The following is a 21,933-nucleotide window of genomic DNA, read 5'->3' on the forward strand; positions in this document are numbered from 1 at the left end:
AAGATTGACAATTTGAAACATGTTACAGAAAAGACTGAATTTTGTAGAATTGTGGAAGGCAGAAAGGTATAATGGACTTTAGGTAATTTCTCATTTTAAAAATGAGGAACGTAAAAGTTAAGGGATTCACCGAATTTACAAAGTGACAAAACTAAGACACAAATATAGGTCTTTTGGTTCTAAGTCCAGTACTTTTTTTAGTTCACCAGTTTTGTGCCTTGGTAGGAAATGAATTGAATGTGGTTTTTCACAGGTACTGTTTTGCAACAAGATAAGTGTCTGGATACCCAGATATTGAAGATAGAAAGATGTTTTGGATTTTATTGACCACCACATGTTCCAAAACCTCCAAGGCTTGTCTGTAATTTCATTTTCCCAAACTTCTTTTCTGCACCCCCTTGCTCACACAATCTGTATGTGACCATTTTCTTGGCTCTGGATCCGTAGACTCTGCACCAAGGTCAATGTTATTCCAAAGAGTGGGGCCATTGGGAGTCATCCACCTTCTCAACAGTAAACATAGCAAATGGTTTGAAGTTAGACCAATATAATGGCTTTTAGAGGAGGACTATAAGTATTTTATCACCAGTATGGTATATACATTCAAGCAAATAAGATGATAAAAATATATTGACTTTTACTCTGTTTTATCATTGTTTTTAATTGATAACAGACATTGTCCTACCATTGCCTTCTGTGATACTGACCTAGAATAAAGGACAGGAATCCCCTTAGAGCTACTGAGAGGAAAGGGAGGCGATGCACATTTACAGCATTTAAAACTCACTTGGAATTATGTATGAAATGTATAGCATATCCCAAAGTAGCACAAGGAAAATGATTTTGACAAATAGACTGTTGGAAGCAAGAAGCTTAAGAACACATTTGGGATTAGATGAGATTGTAACTTAGTGTGCTGCTATTAACAAAGACAGTTGAGTTTCACTTGACCTATGCTCATAGGGAAGTAAGAGTTTTAATGCATTTCCAAAGGAAGCAAGATGACATGAGGAGTAAGATGCCTGGGTCAAATCTAGCCAGTGTGACCATAGGCCATTCACCTAATGTGAGTGAAAATCCAAAATGGAAATGAGTTCTAGCACCTGCCTTACAGAGTCATTGTGGGGGAGTGGACCATTTTCACTGTTATCAAGTGGCTAAAGGATACCACATTTGAAAAACTGTTTATTTTCTTTATTACGCTCAGATATGCAACATAAAACACTAGTACAGGCATTTAAAGACATAACTTCAATTGACTGTAATTTTTTTATTTAGCAAAGTTGTCTTGGAGCACTAGATGGCGACCTTCTCCTTTAAGAAAAAAAAAAATCTAAGGTTTCATTAATACTTGCTCCTTGTCAGTCTCACTGACACAGATTTGGAAGTAAGCAACAAGGGTAACATCGTGACCATCCTGGAGCACTGGGTCTTTAAAATGCTAGAATTTCTAGATTGTCGGGCTTTGGCTAGGCAGGTGTGGCAGGGAAGGCACCCTTGCTGGGTACTTGGCGTCTGCCTCTGGCTTATCTTGGACTTTCCCTCTCAAGATCTCATTTTCCTGGGTTACGAGGTGTTTGACTTAGATCATCTTTAAAATTCCTGTTATCTCTAATGTACTAGGATTTTAAGCATTTCAATGTTTATTATTATATCAGCCTATCTTTTCTCAAGATTTTGGGTGCTCTGAATTAAATATTTCTTAAGCCAATGGGCAACATTTAATGTCACTGGTTATCAAAATTATTTACATTAAAACTGACATTCAAAAATATGTTTCATTTTGGAAAATAAGGACCAATATAGAGTACTGAGGTGGACTGTGTATGTGAAATCTTAGTTTAAATGTCCTTTTTAAGCAATCAGGCAAAACATTTGAACAATATTTAAGATAGTATAAAACTTGGGGTAAAGCTTTTTATGAGTCATTTAAAAACTATTTTTATTTCTTCCACAAATACAGTTGAAGCTCTGCCTAGATTTTTAAAATGTGAACAAAGCTTTTTTTCTAATGCATTATTTTTAAGTGTCAATTATTTTGAATGTTTCAAAAAAGAGTACAATAGATGAAATTGTTCATACACAGCAGAACAGTAGCTAATAACGCAGAGAACCTGTTTGCCAATGTGAGTAGAAGAGACCACAGTGCAACTAAGAAATTCAGATGTGGCTTAAAATATTTTTGATTTAAAATAATCAGATGAATAGAACTAACAGTAAATAATCAAGAAATCTCCAGAGTAGATATGTTTTAGGGCTTATCTATAAACCAAAACATGCATATGTGTGTTTTTCCTCTACTTAGTTGTTTGAGAAAAGGCAGAGCGACTTTTATTTTCTGTTAAGTTGTCAGTAATTATCCCATTGATTTTATTTTGTTCTTTTTAAGGGAAATTACTATTCCAGAAAGTTCTTTGATATCTCCTTTGAATCTATTTTTTGTTAATAAAAACAGATTTACTGATATATAGATCATGACCTCAAGAAATGCCCCCTCCACGCACCCCCAATAAATCTAAACAGTGATGTATGTTATGACAAATGACCTCCAGGACGTATTCAGTACATACTTAAAAAGTAAAGGCACTCGCAAGTGCTCAGGCTCAGGTGCGTAGAATCCGTCGGTCGGTTAGAGTAGCGGTGATGCCCAGGCAAAGCCGAAGCGCAGATGGCACCGTGGCAGTTTCTCCTGAAATGGGAGCGGGTACCGTGACCCAGCAGTTTGGTGCCGGCAGCAACCACTTGAGAAACATGGAGGACGTTGGTGTGATACAACTCCGTGGCTCTGCGTACAAAATACAACTGTAGCAGATGGACTAAAGTCTAGACTAAGGAGCTTCACGGTCAGGGCCTTCTCTTTTCCGTAAACTCTTGGCTCGCCACTTATTATTAGCTTCATCGAACTTCGCCTTCAACAATTACAGTTCACTATTTCCAGTAAAGTTTTAGGCTGCAAATACCTGGAACTGCTAGGGCCCTGTCATTCTTATGCCAATAGGGTCACAGTCACAGGACTTCACAGTAACACACACACACACACACACACACACATACACCTGCCGAGTCGGAATCCTCGCATGCATCCAGAGCAGGAAAGAAGTAAAAAGCGACAACAAAACACAGATGAATTTATGCAGGTTATTGTCTGAAGGCAGTTTAATATTTACGAAACCACACACACACACACACACACACACTTTAGGATCCAGTTACAAGCGCTGCGTCATCCTCCGGATCACATGGTGATTGTTGCTATTTCAAGGATCAAGTGTCCTAAAGCTCCCCCCCACCCCACCCCCACCCCAGCCCCTCCTTTGGTACCATATAGCGTGGAAGAGGGATTCTGTGTGATGGAGTGACACCGGGTTCTCTGATCCTGCCCTCGGCTTAGGAACTCGGCTCCCGGTGGGGTGGCGCGCGCGCCAGTTCTCACGGAGTGATTGGGAAGGGGACGGGGGGGAGGGGGTCTCAGGGGAGGAAGGGCAGCTCTAATTGGTTTCTCAATGAAAGATAATCACCTATCCCCCAGAGAGGCTGGGGATTAGCACTCTGCCTCTCCTCCCCATCGCTTTCAGACTTCTCATCCTCCCCTCGGTGGGCGCTTCCAGTCCATTCAGCTGGAGCGATCCGAGAGAGCCGCTCGGCGCCGTAGGGCAGCGCTCCGCCGCGCTCGGGTCCTCCGCGCCCCGTCTGCTCACTCCCCGCGCGCTCGCCTCGCCCGGCCCTCGTCCCGGCCGCCGCCGCCGCCGTCGCCCGCCCGCCCGCTCGCCTGAGGAAAAGTTTCGCCGAGGGGCTCAGGGCAAAAATGAGCGAGCTGGAGGAAGACTTTGCCAAGATTCTTATGCTCAAGGAGGAGCGGATCAAAGAGCTGGAGAAGCGGCTGTCAGAGAAGGAGGAGGAAATCCAGGAGCTGAAGAGGAAGCTCCACAAATGCCAGTCGGTGCTGCCCGTGCCCTCGACCCACATCGGCCCCCGGACCACCCGGGCGCAGGGCATCTCGGCCGAACCTCAGACGTACAGGTCCTTCCACGACCTGCGACAGGCGTTCCGGAAGTTCACCAAGTCTGAAAGGTAGGAGCCCGGGCGCGGCCGCCGGGGCAGAGCAGAGGCCACCGCCGGGGGCTGTCCAGGCACCCGTCAGGGACTCCGGGCTGCAGCGGCGGGGGCTGCCCCAGCGTAGGGCGCCCACAGCTCGCGGCGGCAGCGCGCCGAGTGGGGGTGGCCGGGCAGCTCGGGAATGGGAAGTGTTTATTTTTATTTCTGTCCATCACGTGCTGTGCTGGTCTCTGTCCGGCTGGGAAAGGCTAGCTCCTCGGGGAGACGCGCCCCTGTGCCGTGGGGGTGGGGAGAAAGGCCGTGGAAAGTTTGCTCGCGCCCGCTAACTTGGCCGCTCCGCACTCCGCTGCCGTCGCCCGTCTCGCCGGCTTTTCTGCGCGCGCCCCAGTGGGGGGCGCCCACGCGGGGCCCAAACCCTGCCCATCCTCGGGCCTGGAGAACTTCCCAGAGGCGACCCCGGGACCCAGGCCGCGAGGCTTGCTCAGTCGGGCCACCCCAGCCTGCCGGGGAAGGGCGGCTGGCGGCTGGACGGGGTTGGGTTCAACTTGGGGACTGAACTTGCCCAGAGCCTCAGCTCCGCTGGGTTGGAGCTGGGGGGCTGGGGGTGGCGGGGCGGGAGCAGGCGGAGGCGGGACTGGGGCTTGTCTCTACTACGAGGTTCCAGCCTGGAGTACGGGGCGGGGGAGGGGAGAGGTTTATTCACAGGGTCACTTTCAAGGCAGCTGTGATGTCAGCAAGAAATCGCAAAGAAACCCCACCTTCACAATGTTCCTCTGCTCCCCGTGTGTCCCTTCCAGAACCGCCACACCTTGGGCTGCCCTGGGCGTGGGGACGGCTCAGTGACCTTGCACCTGAAGCAAGTTTGAAGCTACTGCTCAGCTCCCTGCCAAGGTGGTTGAGGCGCCCTCCTGTTTGTCTTCCCCCGCCTGCCCCGACGCCCACCTCGGGGAGAAGTTGGGATGAAGAGGGAGGGCGGGCCATTCCTCCGGGCGCCTCCTGGCTCCTTGCTTTCCGCTTCCCCGGGGCACTTTACGAGCGAAATCCTTTTCCAGTTCAGAGTTGTGTGTCGCCCGCTCTGGGGGTGTGTGGAGGAGGCTGGGCCGAGCTTGGCCACAAGGAGGAAGCTTTTGCACTGCCCTCGCCGCCTTCAGCGGAGAGGGCTGATCGATTGGCTGCAGCATTAAAGCGCCTCTGGACATTAGGAGAGGAAGTGCAGGCTCCAAAGCCCATTACTGGCTTTTAGTCTCTGGAAGTGCGCGGCCCAAAGTGCATTGCTCAGGATATTGAGTATGCCATTAGGCATGCCTTCGTGCCCGCCCACCTCCGACCCCTTCTCCCTCTTCTTAGCTCATCGGAGTCTTGAGTTTGGGGCCCTCAGGGGACCCCTAAACTCTCCCCATCCCCCTCTAGTTGTCTTATTTTGAGGCCAGCTCTTCTCAAGAGCGTGTCCATTCGCCTGTCCCCATCCAGATGGGTTCCAGGCTCTCGGAGTGCCCCAGTCCTCCTCCTGGTCCGCTCCCGGCCTCCCTCTCCCGTCTGGATTACGGTGGGGGCTGGGGCTGGGCAAAGGAGGTTGGGCAGGGGGTAAGCACTACCAGAAGGGGACTGGGTAGGGGGAGAACCCCAGGAATCGGGAAGCGAGGGCTCGCCTTAGGAAGTGTGGGTCCTTCTGGACCGCCGGCTCTGGGGACAGCTTGCAGACTGCCCGAGAGACACATCCACGGTGCCTAAGTGGTCTTTTGGCTCAAGCTGCCTGCAAGTCCTAGTTAGAGGGAACAGCGGCATGCTCCTTCCTGCTCGCAGGCCAGGACTGCAAACAGAGCTACTATTTGGCCTTGCCCTTGCTCGGGAAGCTGCCGCCGCCTCCTCGCAGCCGGGCTGCGCATTCCGCGGCCGCTGCCCTGCCTGCCTGCCTGGCGCTCAGCAGCTGGAATCAATCTGCCCACCTCCTTAAGAAGCCGCTTCATCAGCGGTCACCCGGCAGCTGCTGCCTCCCAGGGCTGCCGGGCTCGGGCTTTATCGCATTTTTGAAATTTCAGATTTCTGTCTGGGCGGCGCCCCTCCAAGAGTAACTGCACCGTTGTGCAGCGGAGAAATTTCACCAGGGTATGGCGAGAACGGGAGAAAAACCCTCCTTCCCAGAGTCCACTCTCATTCAGGGACTGCTCTCCAAGTTGCACATTTTTTTTTTTTTTAATGGGCTGGCGATCTCTACGAATGAGAAGAGTTTTTGAGTGTGCTGGCAGGAAATAGCTGGTGTTTCCTTTGTACGCATCCTCATTTTCCTATCCCTCTCCCTCACCCCCTCCCAGCATTAGGGATAGGCGCATGCATCACGGAGTGGAGTCAGAGCGAATGCATGCTTCTGTCTGGAGCAAGAAGTGAGCGCTTTTTCTTCCTCTTCACCCTGATTTACGCTGGGACTGAGGGCAAACTTTTTCCCACTCAGTTCTTAGTTTCATACTTTCACATGGAAGTGTGGAGTTTATTTCTGGCCAGCTGAGTCATCAGCCTTTCAAGAATTTTGACAGGTATAATCTATGGGGATGGTAACCCTTGGAATTAGGTACTCTCATCCTGGCATTTAAAAGAGGCGGGATGGGATTATCGTTGGTGAGACGCACTGTTTTGGCCAAGAAAAATGTAATTTGTAAAAGTATTTCTGAATACAATACTTAGCAGCAAACAAGATGGTTTTTAATTTATAGTGTATTTTTTGACTTTTGAGTATTTGGATTTGGGGAGTAGATACTCCACCACCTCAGATGTCCTTTGTTCAAAGCCCTGCTGTCTGATGGACATGCTGGGACTAAAAGAGCCTACTTCATTGCTAAGCTAACTTGCAATTGCAGTTGCTTTAGCGTTTGAGAAAAAGCTATTCGTGTTACAGGTTCATTTTGCACTTTATTAGGATACATTGTTTTTATATTATTAAGTAAAGAAATGTAGTTGCAAATATAGAAATTTTACTTGGTGGAAAGAATGAATAAAAAAACACTTTGGTTACAAACATGGCTGTAGAAAATGAATGCAATCTAAAACATTTACATAATAGGTGACAAAAATATCTTAAGCATTTATTGTAGTGGAAGGAAATGGGAGATTTCACTGACTATTGTAATCAAGTCAGTCCAATTAGCCAGATTTCCATGTGTCCACAGAGGGTATAATACACAATCTCCATTTAGAATGATCTAAGTATCTAAGGAATGCTTAGATGAAAATTATACTAGGGAAAAGGAAGATCTGAGCTCTCAGCATAAGTATCAAGTGTACAATATGATGATCATGTTTAAAAAGAAAACATCCAACTTATTGCGTTACTCATTTTCAGACCCCTTAAGAAATGCCCAGTAGGATCAAGTGATTATCATTGAAAAGTGCAGGCTGTTTGGATGACTGTGATGATATTTTAATTTATATTTAAAATTCTTTCTGCCGAAGAACTCCAAATATTTCACAAACTCTTGATTCCCTTTGTACACGTTTTACACACCAAGAATTTATCCTTGGTTATTTTCCTTAATTTTTTGCATATACCTAAATTCCTTATTTTGACTGTGTAGTTAGCTGGGGTATGCTCAAGGGACTTTATGATTTTTTAAATTAGCTTATGCAAGAGATAGAATCGATATGAATTTGTTCCAGGAATTACAGCAGACTGTATTCTGAAGACAGTTGAGCTATTCTTGTCATGAATCCTTTGATTCTTGATGATGTAAGTTTTGTCATTTCGAACTTGAACTTTCTTCCACTGCTACATGGATACCATGGATGCCCCAGAAAACTCGTTGCTTTCTACATCTCTGATCAGCTCAAGTCTCGATTGACCTACACGCCAAATCAAGGGATTGGCCTAATTTTGATATAAGCAACTTCAATGAACTAGTATATTCCAGCTGAATTAAAAATATGCAATGCTTTAAATTTACAATGATAGCAATAGTAAAGATAAGATAATCTTCTCACCACTCTAACCTGATTTCCGAAATGTCTCATTGTCCACTGTCAAAATTCCCTGTTTTTTTTTTTTTTTTTTTTTTCAGGTAAGGAATCTGATGCTCAAAGAAATTAAATTACTTGCATAGAGTCTCATGGCTAAGAAATACAATAGATAAGTTTAAACCCAAATCTCACAGGTTTTAAAGCCTAAGGTCCAAATTGTTACATGCTATGTGTATTACCTCTGAATAGGACTGGTTCTATCTTAGTAACTGGGAAATCCTTCCACCTGGAAGAAATGAACTCGCCTTCAATGAAACTAGGACTTAACTATCTTAGAGCCAGTATTCAACTGTTATGAGCAAGTGACTAACAAACTCATTTATGTGGCACATGTATCTTGGCTGCACCATGCAAGGCTAGAATTTCTGCTGTTGAGATAGTCACTTCCCAGCCCTTCATCTTCTTCCTTCTCCACCCGATTTCTCTGACTCGTGGTCAGGTTGTATGCATGGGGAATACAGCAGTTAGCAAGGCTATGCCTCCTTTGGACATCCCTTTGCCTTTTGCCTTTCGGGTCCCACATGCTAATCCCTACCATTCCTCCTATCGTAATGAATTTATCACTAACTGGTAATGTGTGTTTACCTGTTGCGTCTTTCTGAATAACCTCCTACTGCTCTAACAGGAGTTTTGGAGAGAGGAGATTCATTTAGTTGAATCAGATGACTGGTATTTATAACAAAAGTTTAAGGGGATGGTCTAAGGAAGACGGAGAGGATATTTAGGCAGTGTGGTCTGGAAACATCCTTGTATCTTGCCACATATGATTTGACAAGAACGGGCTCTGAGCATATGCACTTCACAGACACTCTCAGTCCAAGCTGTACAGAGGGTGTCAAACACCCTGGTTTCAGGGACGAGAAAACAGAGCAAATCATCCTGGAAATGATATTTAACAAAGCTCAGAAATAAGACCAGAAAGAAGATTTTGGTTTGTTGATTTTGCATTCACACCAGAGTCGGTGAATTGATGTTGTTGACCTGTCTTCACTGTATACTTGTTATTTAAAATACTTTGCTTTGTTATTAGTTTGGCTTCTGTAATCATGTACACTTTGCCAAATATGATCATAGTACATCTTATAGTTTGTCATTTTCCTCGAGTTTTAAGTTCTTGTTCTTTTTGAATCATCCATTTATGTAGGAGTTGACAGTTTACATGTAATGATGTATACATTAGAAATTTGACACTCATGAAACTGTTCCCAACAGAAGTGAAAAACAAAAGATGTCATATCTCTTTCCTCTTTCCTGCCCAAAGGCCTGTTTCCTAGGGCTCTCTCACTGCTCTGTGTAGGAGATGCTGAGAGTGCATTAAAACTCTTTCTTTTGATAAGATTTGCAGGTGATTTTGTAGTTGCTCAGGGTATGAATAATTATTTTCATTTGCCATTGAGAATTTGCTTATCAGAGTTCGGGACCCTGTGTTATCTAGCTTTCTTGTAGCTCTTGGAAGTTACTGTGAGCTCTGAGATAAACCAGGGATAGCATATCCTGTTTCACAAAAATGAAAGCTCAGAAGTTTGGAAATTGTCAGAAAGGAGTACTGACCTGGAGTCCAGCTTTGTTGGTGCACTGTGCTGTTGGGTCCCAAAAGAGAAAAGAACAGGTTAAGACATTTTAAAGGGAAGAGAAAATATAGATGATGTATATTTGGGTGTTTGTATAAACACATGTATGTATATATGCACATGCACACGCATGTACCACACTGCCACTTTATTGTTTACAATCTATACTTCTTAGAGTAGTTATTATTATGCAACCTCTCTGGGTTGGCCCAAGTCAGTTTCTTATAGAAAGGAGTTTTCCTTCTGGGACTGTGATTATAGATCACAGTGTCTGACCGTGTGTCAAATGCTTGTGCTTGGCACATAACCCAGTGCTGTCTCCCAGATAAAGATACTAGAATCGTATTTGTCACTCTTTGGGGAAGCACTGTGTCCTGCCTTTCTACCTCTTTCCTTTGTTCCTGTTTCTGCTGGTGTCACATATCTCTCCTCTGGGTCCCGCCCTGTGTTTTCTGTCTTCTGACTTCACATCAGTAACCCCTGCTGGACCTCCTTCATTTGTGAAAATCATGTAACACCAAACTTGAAGCAGAGTTCTTGCTCAAACCAGGACTCTAACATGCTAAAATCATTCATGTTCTCAGATGTTTCACATACTATATAATTAGAATTTCCTAAAGTTGTAAAAACAGTTAGTAATTAGCTGTTCATACTGACAAATGCAATGCTTTAAAACATTTGCTCAGTGCAAAGTTTATATATCCAGAAAATGTGCATATTTTAAGTAGATTTGTTTTACTATATAAAGAATGGCAATAGAACTATCTTCTATTTTATTTACTGTTGTTCTTAATAGATTTAGAAATGATTTATCTGTTTTGTAGTATTCATTAAACATTATGGATGGGTCACAGATACTATGTTGCTTTTTTAAAAAAAAATTTCATGTTATTTCTTATGTGTTAACGTAATAGAAACCCATACTACCTTTTAAAACAGGGTGATAAAGTATAATCAGTACAGTTAGACTGACTAGAAAGTTTCAAAACAATGTGTAAGCTGCACATTTAGTCCTTTTTTAAAATGCATTTTGATTTTACATACTGTTGGAAATTAGTTTCAAGCAGTTATGATTTTTACCCAGGACATTAATTTGGTTGGATTTTGTTAGGTGTATGTATGCATTGATAGCACTTTGGTGTGCAAAGATGATAATGTGAGTGTGCTGATATGAGTGTTTATCAAGGGCAAGTCCAGTCAAATGCCACCTGTAATTACCTTGCTCGGATTTAGTTTGACTTTTTCTCTTAGGAAACAGATTGGGCAACTGTGGTTCTTCCATTACTCTCTCAGTTAGACTTGTTGCTAATTCAGACTGTCCCTCCTTTTTGATCTAGTTTAGACTTTTGTGCTCTAAGTGTGGTTTAAATCCTCAGATGTGTCTTTATCTGAGGACTCCGACTTTAAAATGATACAAAAATGCTACTGCAAAACCTTACCAGGGTCCTAAAAGTACTTGTTTATTTCCCCTTTTACGAATTTTTGAATTTTCGTGCATCTGTTCATTCAGCTCCATGATACTGTTATCTTCTATAGCAAATCTAAAGTCTTCGGGTAAATTGTAGTATTTTTCTTTGATACCTCTTAATGCTCACATAGTGTGCATAATGCTAATTTCCTGTATTATGCACTCACCAATGGACCATGGCTACGTGGCCTAAAAATTCTCAAAATAGAAAATTCTTTTATATCTTAGGTTGTAAACCTATGGGTAGAAACCAGATCTGTTTACAATAAAAATTCCAACCAAATAAAACCCTCAGCTCCCCATACTTTTCTTTTCCCACATGCCAATTTTTGGAAAAAAGGGTTACAGCAGCATATATCTAGAATATATTCATAGCGAGTCGTTGTCGTCATCATCATCATCATCATCATCTCTTGAGCCTTCCAGAGATTAAAACCAGCTCATACTCAGCTCAGTCTCCTCCCAGAGACTAGGATCACACTGAAATGTTGTCTGAAATCCTGTCCCACTCCAGCAGTTTTCAGCTGTGGTGTCGGGATGCAATCGGAGTATATTTGATGAGCTGTAAAGTTAAAACGAGTAAATATTGGTTAAAAATCAAAATTCATGAATTATTTGTTTCTCAAACATTAGTTCTGAGTGCATTCACAGGCATTTCCCTAGAGAGAGCCTTTTGCTTGCATTCTGAGTGGATTTCTTGACTGGGAGGATTACAAATATATGGCAGGAAATTGCACACAATCCACAGACGGTCTTGTCTTTTCACAAGAGTGTGTTGCACATGGGAACATCATCCATCTTGTGAGTCACTGCAGAAAAAATGTTTGAGAGCCTCTGATCTGAACTACGGCTGTAAGAATTCAGAAGCTTGACTCTGTGACATTTGAGACTGCTTATTGGTAAAGTAAAGGTTGCTGGAGTCATCCCTTCAGAGCAGCATTTCCCACAGTGCAATGTTCATATCATTAGTGGCACCAGAGATGCTTCCAGGTGGTACAAGTGAATTTGTTTTAGATAAATAGTTAGACGGTGTAGTAAGTGTTGGAAGAAGACATAGCAGTGATCACATCAAGCCCGAGATGTGTACTTATACTGCTTAGATAAGTCTAAGCTTTAAAGGTTCATACATTTGCGGGGGGGGGGGGGGCAGGCAGGGTTAGACAGAGAGAGAGACAGACAGAGAGAAAGGTCTTCCTTTTCCGTTGGTTCACCCCCTAAATGGCCACCACAGTCGGCGTGCTGTGCCAATCCAAAGCCAGGAGCCAGGTGCACCCCCCCTGGTCTTCCATGCGGGTGCAGGGCCCAAGCACTTAGGCCATTCTCCACTGCCTTTCCGGGCCACAGCAGAGAGCTGGACTGGAAGAGGAGCAACTGGGACTAGAACCCTGGGTGCCGGCACTGCAGGCGGAGGATTAGCCTAGCGAGCCGTGGCGCCAGCCAGGTTCATACATTTTTTAAGAAAGAAGCACAAAAATTGATTGTGCATATTATAGATATGGGACATGGGAGAGGTTTGGAGAAAGATTGCTTTAAAGTCATTCTGAACAAGAAATGGATGGATGGTTTTCAGGCTTGTTTTCTTGCTCTGGTTAATTGAGTTCTCTTGGTATTCATCTTGGGATGCTTTCTTGCATGGCTGTTAATGTTTTCACAGGAATCTGAGGAAAGGCATGGATGTAGGGGGAAATTTGGGCTTTTATAAGATGTATTGTTGCTTTGATGATCAGTTTTATAAGGGATACATGAAGAAATCATCATAAAAACACTTGGTTTCTGCCCAGAATTCTGAATCCCCTTGCCAGGCAACAATAGACCACATAGCTGAATGGAGCAGAGCATAAATAGCAAAGGGAGTCTGGGGTGGCCACGTCCAGCCAGCCTGGGTCACCAGGGCCCTGACTTTGGGGACCAAGTCTGCAGTGCACCTCCCTCCTCCTCCTCAGGCGTCTTGGTCCCTGAGAGTAGGTGCCAGAGGCTGTGAAGTCCACAGTCCAGAAACACATGATGCTTTTGTGGTGGTTATTTCTTAAATTTGGAAAAAGAAGGGAAAAGCAGATTTATTTTCCCCTAATCCAAAATCCCTTTTCCTTTTAGGAAACAAGATTAATCCAGATGCTAACAATGAAGTTTGTGTTGTTTCAAGGCATAACACATATGCTACCCCATAAATATATATATATATACACATATATATATAATTTTTAAATATCAAAAATAAAAAAACAAAAAGAATGGTTTTGTGGGTAAATCAGAAATATGTAAGAAAAAAGAACATATATTACGTGCAGGATGAGGAATTTGCAAAAATACATTTTTCATTCTAGAGAACAGTGCAGGTCATCTTCCCACCCACATAATAAAATGAGTCCATTAGGTTTGAGGAGATCTACTTCCTGAAGTAGGAAAAACAAAACAAATGGCAGGTGGAGTGGGAAAGAGCCTGAGGAGAAAAAGAGAAATTTTAACAACTACCACCAGATGGCAGCATGAGTACAATATTTAACAATGTAAACTCTTGCAAGTGTGAAACAGCCTTCAGTTGAATTTTAAAATATATTCTCAAATACATACCTCTCTTGACACCAGGATACAAATGTTTGGAAAACACAACATGAAATACACGTGGCCTCATATCTTTCACATTAGTAGTGATTTTGGGAAAAATGTTTAAAAATCCGAAGTGTTCTTTCCCAGAGTTTGTCTTAATGGAAAGAAATAAACAGTACGCTTACATGAAGAGGTCTTTGAACATGGAGAACAGTTGGAGGGAAATTCCTGAAATTCCCTTTGAGGGAACTTCTGGACTCAGAGTTGGCTGAGAGATGACCAAGAGAAAGAATGGAAAATTAATAATAGTACATGGAGAGAGAATGATAAAAAGAATGGCTTCACGCATTCACTCCCCACCACCGCCAAATATTAACAGAAGTATTTGGCATGGTGATTAAGTCACTGCTTGGGACTCTCATGTCTCATAGCAGAGTGCCTGGTTCTAGTCCTGGTTCCTCTACTTCCATGCAGCTTCCTGAAAATGTGTACCCTGGTGGCAGCAGATGATGGCTCAAGTCTTGAATCCTTGCCACCCTCATGGGACACTCAGATGGAATTCCTGGCTTTGACTTTGGCCTGGCCCAGCCCCAGCAGTTGCTGACATTTGGGGAGTGAACCAGCCCAATGGAAGATCTCTGTCTCTCTCTCTACTTTAAAAAAAAGGAAAAGAAAATAAACAAACATTTTAAAAAATTAAAAGAAAATTACTTAAAAAATTAGATCAGCTACTGGATGAAACTTGTGACAGATTGTTTGATCTCCTTGATAAATTTGTGATGCTAGAATGTAGTTAAATAAATCTTAATATGTCCTGTTGTAGTCTGAGATCCTTATTTAAAAATGGATGATGTCATTAATGTGAGAGTATACACATCTAAATATTTTCAAGAGAAAAACAAAGTGTTTTATGTGGTGCCCTAAATATCAACTGCCTCTCAACAGTGTGAGGGTATAAAGCTAGTCTAGTCAGGCCTGCCACAGAGGAATGAGTTGTGAGTCATATCTAATGGACTGGAAGTTTCTGAATCAATATTCCCTTGGAAAGTGCCATTCAGCCTTCCTGTAACAGGCTGCTCCATTCCGTCTGTGACCCCTGTCATGAAAAGCCCCAGGGGCCCAGACTTGAGAATCACTGTTGGCATCCTTTGCAACTGAACCCTGAGGAGAAATGGACTTATTTTGGCCTGTCCCAGTAACCAGGGGTCAATGGCAAAAGGAAGTTGTACTACGGGCAAAAAGGCCAGTTTTGAATTAATGTTCTCACTTGATCTCCTTGCTCAAATATTAGGTTAGATTGTACTTGAATAAACAAGAAGGGAAAATTTATAGCAGTGCACATTTTGATACCCTGTTTAACTATAAATTACCTTTATTAAACGTATTTTTGAAATTCTCATATATTTATTTGAAGCTGTCCATGTGTAAAAATGCTCTTTGGGACAGTAAATTTTTCTTAAGTTAAGAAAAAAAATGTTTTACATAGTCAATGATTGCCAGAGAGCATCAGGGTAGATAAGATGTAGTATATGTTTTCTGGTGTCTGCAGGGCCAAAAAAAAAAAAAAAAAGAGAGAAAAGAAAAGAAAAAGAAAATCTAGTCTCTATTAGACATAGCAAAGCAAGTGATAAGGAGTAATACCTTTTGTTTTCTTTGATCTTTCTGGTTTGTTATCTAGGCAAGACAAATTCCTGAAGTATAGCAGCAGACTTGAAAGCATCCTGCCTTGAAATTGTCTGGTTATCTAGCCTCACCATCCGGCTCCAGGGCATTGCCAGGGCTGTCCACAAGAGATGAGATAGGATGTGAACTTTCTGGTTTTCTTGATATTAGAGCAATCATGAAAAAAAGGCAGGCAGTGTATGGGGGGGGGGATTCTTTTGTGTGCTTCATCCTTATTCAAAACATTAAAAATATGAGTGAGCTTTTTTGTTGTTGTTGTTGTTGTTTTTGAGTTCATTTATTTGAGAGGAGAGGAGGAAAGGAGGCTTCTTTTTAAAGATTTATTTGAAAAGCAGAGTGATGGCGGAGGGGAAGAATCAGACAGGGTAGTCGGGGAGGGGGGAGAGAGATCCATCTTTCATCTGGTGGTTCCCTTCCCTAAGGGCCACAACAGCCAGGTCTGGGCCAGGACACAGGAGCACCATCCTGGTCTCTCACATGGGTGTCAGGGGCCTAAGTAGGTGGGCCATCATCTACCACCTTTCCAAGCATATTAGTGGGGAGTTGGATCAGAGGCTGAGTAGCCTGGACTCAAATCACCATTCCAATATGGGGTGCTGGTGTGGCGAGTGGTGCCTTAACCTGCTGTGCTGCAGCTCCAGCCCCTGCAGCAGTGTCTACATATCCTCCTTGTTGTTGAACTTATAAAGTCCGTGTGGTATGTGTGGCTTGATATTTCTGTATTTTTTTATAAGTTAAATAAAACTTGCATTCCAACAATGTAGTTTCAAAAGTAAGAATAAAATTGTTTATATATACTGTTCTTATAAAATAACAAAGCCCTTTAAAAATCACAATGCTTTGTTTTTCTTTTCATAAAAATACATTTTTTGTTACTGTAAGGATCCTGAGGAACTTTGCTCCCACTTGGGAAAATAACAAATTCCAAGTCTCTCAGCTACGTATTTTTTTAAAGGCTGGTAGGAAGATTTGGACATATATGGTGTTGAAACCACTCCACAGGGCTTGCTTTTTATAGGATGGCTATCTCCATTAGAACTTTCCTTTTTTTTTTTTTTTTGTTTGTTTTTCTAGTGATCTTAGACTGGATTTACTGAAAGATGCCTTTGCAAACATAGATTTGGCTCAGACTTCAATCATATTAAAGATAATCATGAGATTGTAGTAAAAAAAATGATACTTTTTTTGTGGGTGGGAGGGTGGCCACAGGGATGTCAGCCCAGTCCCATAGTGGATACCCTGAGATTGCGTTGTGATCATCAAAATAATGAGCGTGGGAGTTACACACTTGATGTTGACTGCTGGCTCCTGTTTCCAGGACTGGCTGTGTAATTTTAGACATACTACTTCTCTGAGTTCCATTTCTGTGTCTACAAAATGATACTTTCTCCCCACAGGGGTTTATGTACAAGGCATACTCCATATCTGTTTATGGAATAATGAAAGGTGAGTATAAAGTGCTACACAAAAGTGCTGGCAATTGTGTAACAATGGAAAGTTTAAAAAATTTCAGAAGTTTTCAGAAAAAAAATTAGCTCTCATATTAACACATTATAGAACCTCATGCCTAGAAGGGATTTCAGAAGATTTCTTGTTCATCCTCTCTGATTAAAAAACAACTGTAATATATCAAACAAAAATCTAGAGATTCAGAGAGGTTATGCTTTACCAATGGAATGACAAAACTAGGATTAAATTGCAGAGAGAGAGAGAGTGAGAGAGAGAGATCTTGCATCTGTTGGTTCACTCCCCAGATGGCTGGGCCAATCTGAAGCCAGGAGCCAGGAGCTTCTTCCAGGTCTCCCATGAGGTTGCAGGGGCCCATGGACTTGGGGCCATCTTCTACTATTTTCCCAGGCCATAACAGAGAGCTGGATAGAAAGTGGAGCAGCCAGGACTTGAACTGGCACCCATATGGGATGCCAGCACTGCAGATGGTGGCTTTACCCGCTATGCCACAGCGCCAGCCCCAATTCTAGCGCTCCTTGAAGTATATTAGATGTTAAGTCTACCTTAAACAACCTAAGCAATGAATGAATGAGGAAAACTAGTTGTTTAAGAAATATGTATTTATATTGTAATCCATAAGCTGTACTTTGGAAATTTATATTCATTAAATAAAAGTTAAAAAAAAGAAAAGAAATAGGTATTTATTTATATGTATACATTATATATTATATATGCACATATATCTTATGTATGTATGTATATATATATTTATGTGTATATATACATATTTTTTTTAAGTTTGAAAGGCAGGGAAGAGGGGAAAGAGAGGAGAGACACTGGTGCTGGTCCACACCCCAAGTATCTGCAACAGCTGGTACTAGGCCTGGCCAAAACCAGGAATTTGGAACTCAGTTCTGGTCTCCCATGTGGGTTTCAGAAACCCAGATACTGGAGCCAACTCTTGGGGTCTTCCAGGGTGCACATTAGCAGGAAGCTGGAATTGGGAGTGGAGCCTGGACTGAAATCCAGGCACTCTGATGTCTGATGTGACTCCCAAGAGATGTCTTAATGCTGTGCCAGACACCAGCCCCATATAGACATTTGGGGAATTGGAGATGGGAAGGTTAAGTATTGTTGCTATATTTCAATCAAGTAAGGTATTGTTGCCATGTTTCAATCAAGTATCAAATGGATAATGTATGAGCTGGCATGACAGAGCCAAGGAGCAAAATGTGTCATTACTCAGGTTAGCATCTCAGCCGACTCGTGAGTTTCTTAGAAGGGTTTCTGGAAGGCCCTGGCTTTAACTGCTGTGAGGGATAGTAATTAGGCAGGAACCCTGAGGGGACCACTGTGGCAGGCTCAGGAAAAACACAGTCTGGAGGCCCTGGAAGAACTGCTCAGAGTGCTAGGACATCTGCATGTCCAGGGATTACTGACACTGGTCACGTTGGAAGCCTAGCTGGTTTGTTTCCCAGAAGCTCCTCCCCCTTCTCTCAATGTTCATTTTTCAGCCCCCACAAGTCATGAAAGCTTGCATTTTCATATCCAGGAGCGTTGAGAGTATAGAGATCTGGGGTGGGACTGCCGGTAGCTGTTCTCACAGTGCAGTAGACTTGGGTCTCCAAGCCTGAAAGCTGCAAGGGAAGGGATGCTTTTCCTGTGTGTCCCCATCTCTGCGAGTCCCCATCGAGTTTATACCTTTGTATCCCCAGTGCCTGGCTCCAATTGGAAGACTGGTATTACTGTATTCTGGCCTATTAATGGAGAAAAATGCAATTTTAGACCTTATTTCTCTCAACACTATTTTTCAAAAATTTTGATTAATATAAAGGGAACATATTTCATGCATTTCATAGGTACAATCCTATAAAGATATCTGTCAGCCAATCAGTTGATATGTGGGAAGACATAGGAACTATTTTGGCGATCCAAAGCAGTGTTCTCTCCTTACTAGTCTGACACTGTCTCGAAAAAAATATACCAAATGATCAGCCTCTTCCATGATTAAAAACCTCACAAGGATGTTGACAGGATTAAATGAGCTCACACACGTTTAATTTAGTGCCTTGTAGAGTGTAGTCATTCAATAAATGCTAGCTCTCATTGTTATTACCTACTGATTCTGACTTCATTCATCTAGGAGACAGGAACTTTTAACCCTGAAATGGGCCCGTATATTCTCCCCGTATTTCTAGCTCCATACTTGCATCTAATTCTGCTAAGTGACATGGCTGTGACCCTGTTTTCAGTCATTTCCTGAATCATAGATGGTATTCTGACATGGGCCATAATTAGGGCTTATTTTCCTTTCTCTCTTTTTCACCCATGATGTCATCTTTGTTCTCTTTCTGTATATTTCTCACCCCCTCTCCCAACCCATGTTATGAGAAACTATATAATTCTAGAAAGAAAGAATGGCAAGTTACCTCTAGGGATCTATTGAGCTGTGTTAGGACCTCCTCTGAAGCTATCTGCTCTCTGTACTAGATAAACTCAGGTTTCTTAACCCTTCTTTGCATGTGAACCACTTGGGGATGCAGGCTCTGACTTGTGGGAGGCAGAATCCGTCTCCTGCAGAAGGCGAAGCCCGCCTCCCATAATATGGCGCTGATAAGGAGTAACCAGCTTTTACACAGCTGACTCATCTTGACTACTAGAAGCCGCAGGAGCCGATTCATCCTCTCAATAGAAGAGAACGGCATGCTCGACACGTGGACAGGCGGAGCACGGATTGGTGGAGAGGACTATATAGGAGGAGAGAGACGGCATGGTGGTGGGGGTTGGTTGGAGAGTGCGTTGGAGAGTTCGCGGGGAAGTTCGTTGCTTCGTTCTTTCTCATTTCTCTCTACTCATTCTTGCTTTGAGAGTTCGCTGTTTGCTTATTCTTACTTTACTATAGAAAAGACTTGTAAAAGGGGAACAACAAGCGTCAGGTCCGGTGCGGCTCCTCCGCGTGCGGAGGAGCAGCACTGACTGAGCAGGTGTGGGGCAGACCTGAGAGTCCTGCATTTGCAGTGATCTCTCAGGTTCTGCTGATGCTGCTGGTTCTCCGAAGACCATTCAGCAGCAAATGATTAAATCAGGAATTTGGTTTCTTCCTCCTACCACCGGTCCCTGCCCCACCCCCACTTTTTTTTTTTTTTTTTTTTGCTATACAAATAAAGTGCAATCAGACACAGTAATGTAAACTAGTGATCCATTAACCTGCAGTGCTTTGTAAGATCAACTCATTCCCAATGAAAGCCTAGAGGAAGCATTCTTGTGTTCTGGGTCATAAACACACACAGCTGAACAATGTGAGAGCTAAGCGTTAGGACGGTGGAATCAGAGAGGCTTGTGTTCAAGCTTGTAATATCTTAGTCATGTTCCTCGAACCTCTTTGAATGCTTCTTTCTGGTCTGTCAATTTGGGCGGGGCAGGGGTGGTGTGGCTAGAAGGTTGTCCTGTAACTGATGATGTGCAAAAGATCTGTTCTAGCAAACGGTCAGTGACGACCATTGCTTTGGAGTCTCAACACCAGTGTCCTGGACACAAAATAAAATCTGTTCCCAAGTTAGAAATGTGATTCAGAAAGAACTATAATTGAGATGAATTGGGAGAGTAAGACACGCTGATTCAGCATTGTCAAGAGCTCGCTCTGTGCAGGGTGCTTTATCAGCATGAATTCATTTGTTGTTCTCAACAATCCCAGGCTGTCATCATGGTGCCTCTGGGCGGGAATGCTCTGTGCACATGAGGAGCCTCATCCAAACACATAGAGTGACTTATCCAAAGTCTTGCTGCATCAGCTGGGAGTATTTGGCTGTAGGACTCTAACCCCATACCACATGATAATCTACAGGAGGTGCATAGGCAGAAAATGGAGGAAAGTGGGCATTGCAAAGACCCTCAGACCACTCCAAACACCCAGCAGTTCTCAAACTGCAGCGCATGTAGTCATGTCTTGGAGGTTTGTTACAGGGATTCCTAGGCTCCATCTCCAGTGATTCTGACTTAATGGACTTGGGAAATTTGGGATCAAGAAATTGGCCAAACCTCCTTTGCAGGTATGTTCTGTAAGTAGTCTGACCACATACATAATTTCCTAGGGCTACTATAACCTATTACCACACACTGTGTGACTTGCAGCTATTGCAATTTATTCTATCATAGTTCTGGGACTGGAAGTTAGAATTCAGGGTATCAGCAGGGCACAGTGTTTGAAGACCCTAGGGAGGCTCTTCTGTTGCCTCTTCCTAGCTTCAAGTGGTGACTGACAGTCAGTCTTTGGCATTCTGTGACATGTATTCACATCACCCCTGTCTCTGCCCTCAATTTCATATGGCTGTCTTTCCTGCAGATCTGTGTCTAGATTTTCCTCTTATAAGAACATCACTGAATTTAAGGCCCACTCTGATCTAATATGATCTCATCTTGATTATATCTATAAAGACTTCAGTTCCCAGTAAGGTCATGTTTACAGGTTTCAGCTGGACATGAATTTAGGGTGGCCAATATATCATACCACTTGTATTTATCTTCCTTCAAGCTTACAGTGTACATCTGTGACTTCTGAATTCTGCTGAGTGCCATGGGAAAAGGATTTTGGATGAGATGGTTCAAGTGAAGAACACATCCAAGCATCAGAGTAGCAAAGTTTTGGGGAACCTTTTTCACTTGCCATTTCTCTATATCCTCCCCTCTCACTCCCTTCCTCTTATTTTTCAAAGGCTATGATGTTGATTGATAGTCCTTGGTTCAGATGAAAGTATTAGTCTCTGGTGGTTCCATGAAATGTCACAGATCTCTGTGGTTTATGGTCCTCTTGTTTTCATGGCATGAGCTTTATAAAGATTTACAGAGGGAAAAATTGGTCTTGAGAAGAGACAGCCAGTGATTTTCATTTCTGGAGACTATAGTTTTCTTACCTGTAATTTTAGGGGAAAAGAAACTTTTATGCTATAATTTCAACACTTTCCTTCCCTATAATTTTGGTATACTCTTTCCTTAGGGTTACAAAGAACAAGTGGAATAAACTTCAGATAAACTTATTAGGATGAAGAGCCATTAACACACCAACTAATTTAGAAAAGCTTTGAATGCTTTGGTCAATTAAAATGACACATTTTGCAACAGCAGAATTATATTTAGACCTATTTTTAAGTTAACATT

The 21,933-nt window shown here is 42.9% G+C and overlaps 1 protein-coding gene across 1 annotated transcript in view; it reads left to right on the forward strand.

Moving 5' to 3' along the window:
- Window positions 1–3,805: 3,805 nt before the first annotated feature.
- PRKG1 (protein kinase cGMP-dependent 1) overlaps window positions 3,806–21,933 on the forward strand; it is a 1,363,231-nt gene continuing 1,345,103 nt past the window's right edge. Inside the window, 1 exon segment of the mRNA NM_001082042.2 lies at window positions 3,806–4,071. Coding sequence (NP_001075511.1) covers window positions 3,806–4,071 — 266 coding nt within the window.

This window comes from Oryctolagus cuniculus, chromosome 15, assembly GCF_964237555.1.
Source record: "Oryctolagus cuniculus chromosome 15, mOryCun1.1, whole genome shotgun sequence".
Classification (NCBI taxonomy): domain Eukaryota; kingdom Metazoa; phylum Chordata; class Mammalia; order Lagomorpha; family Leporidae; genus Oryctolagus; species Oryctolagus cuniculus.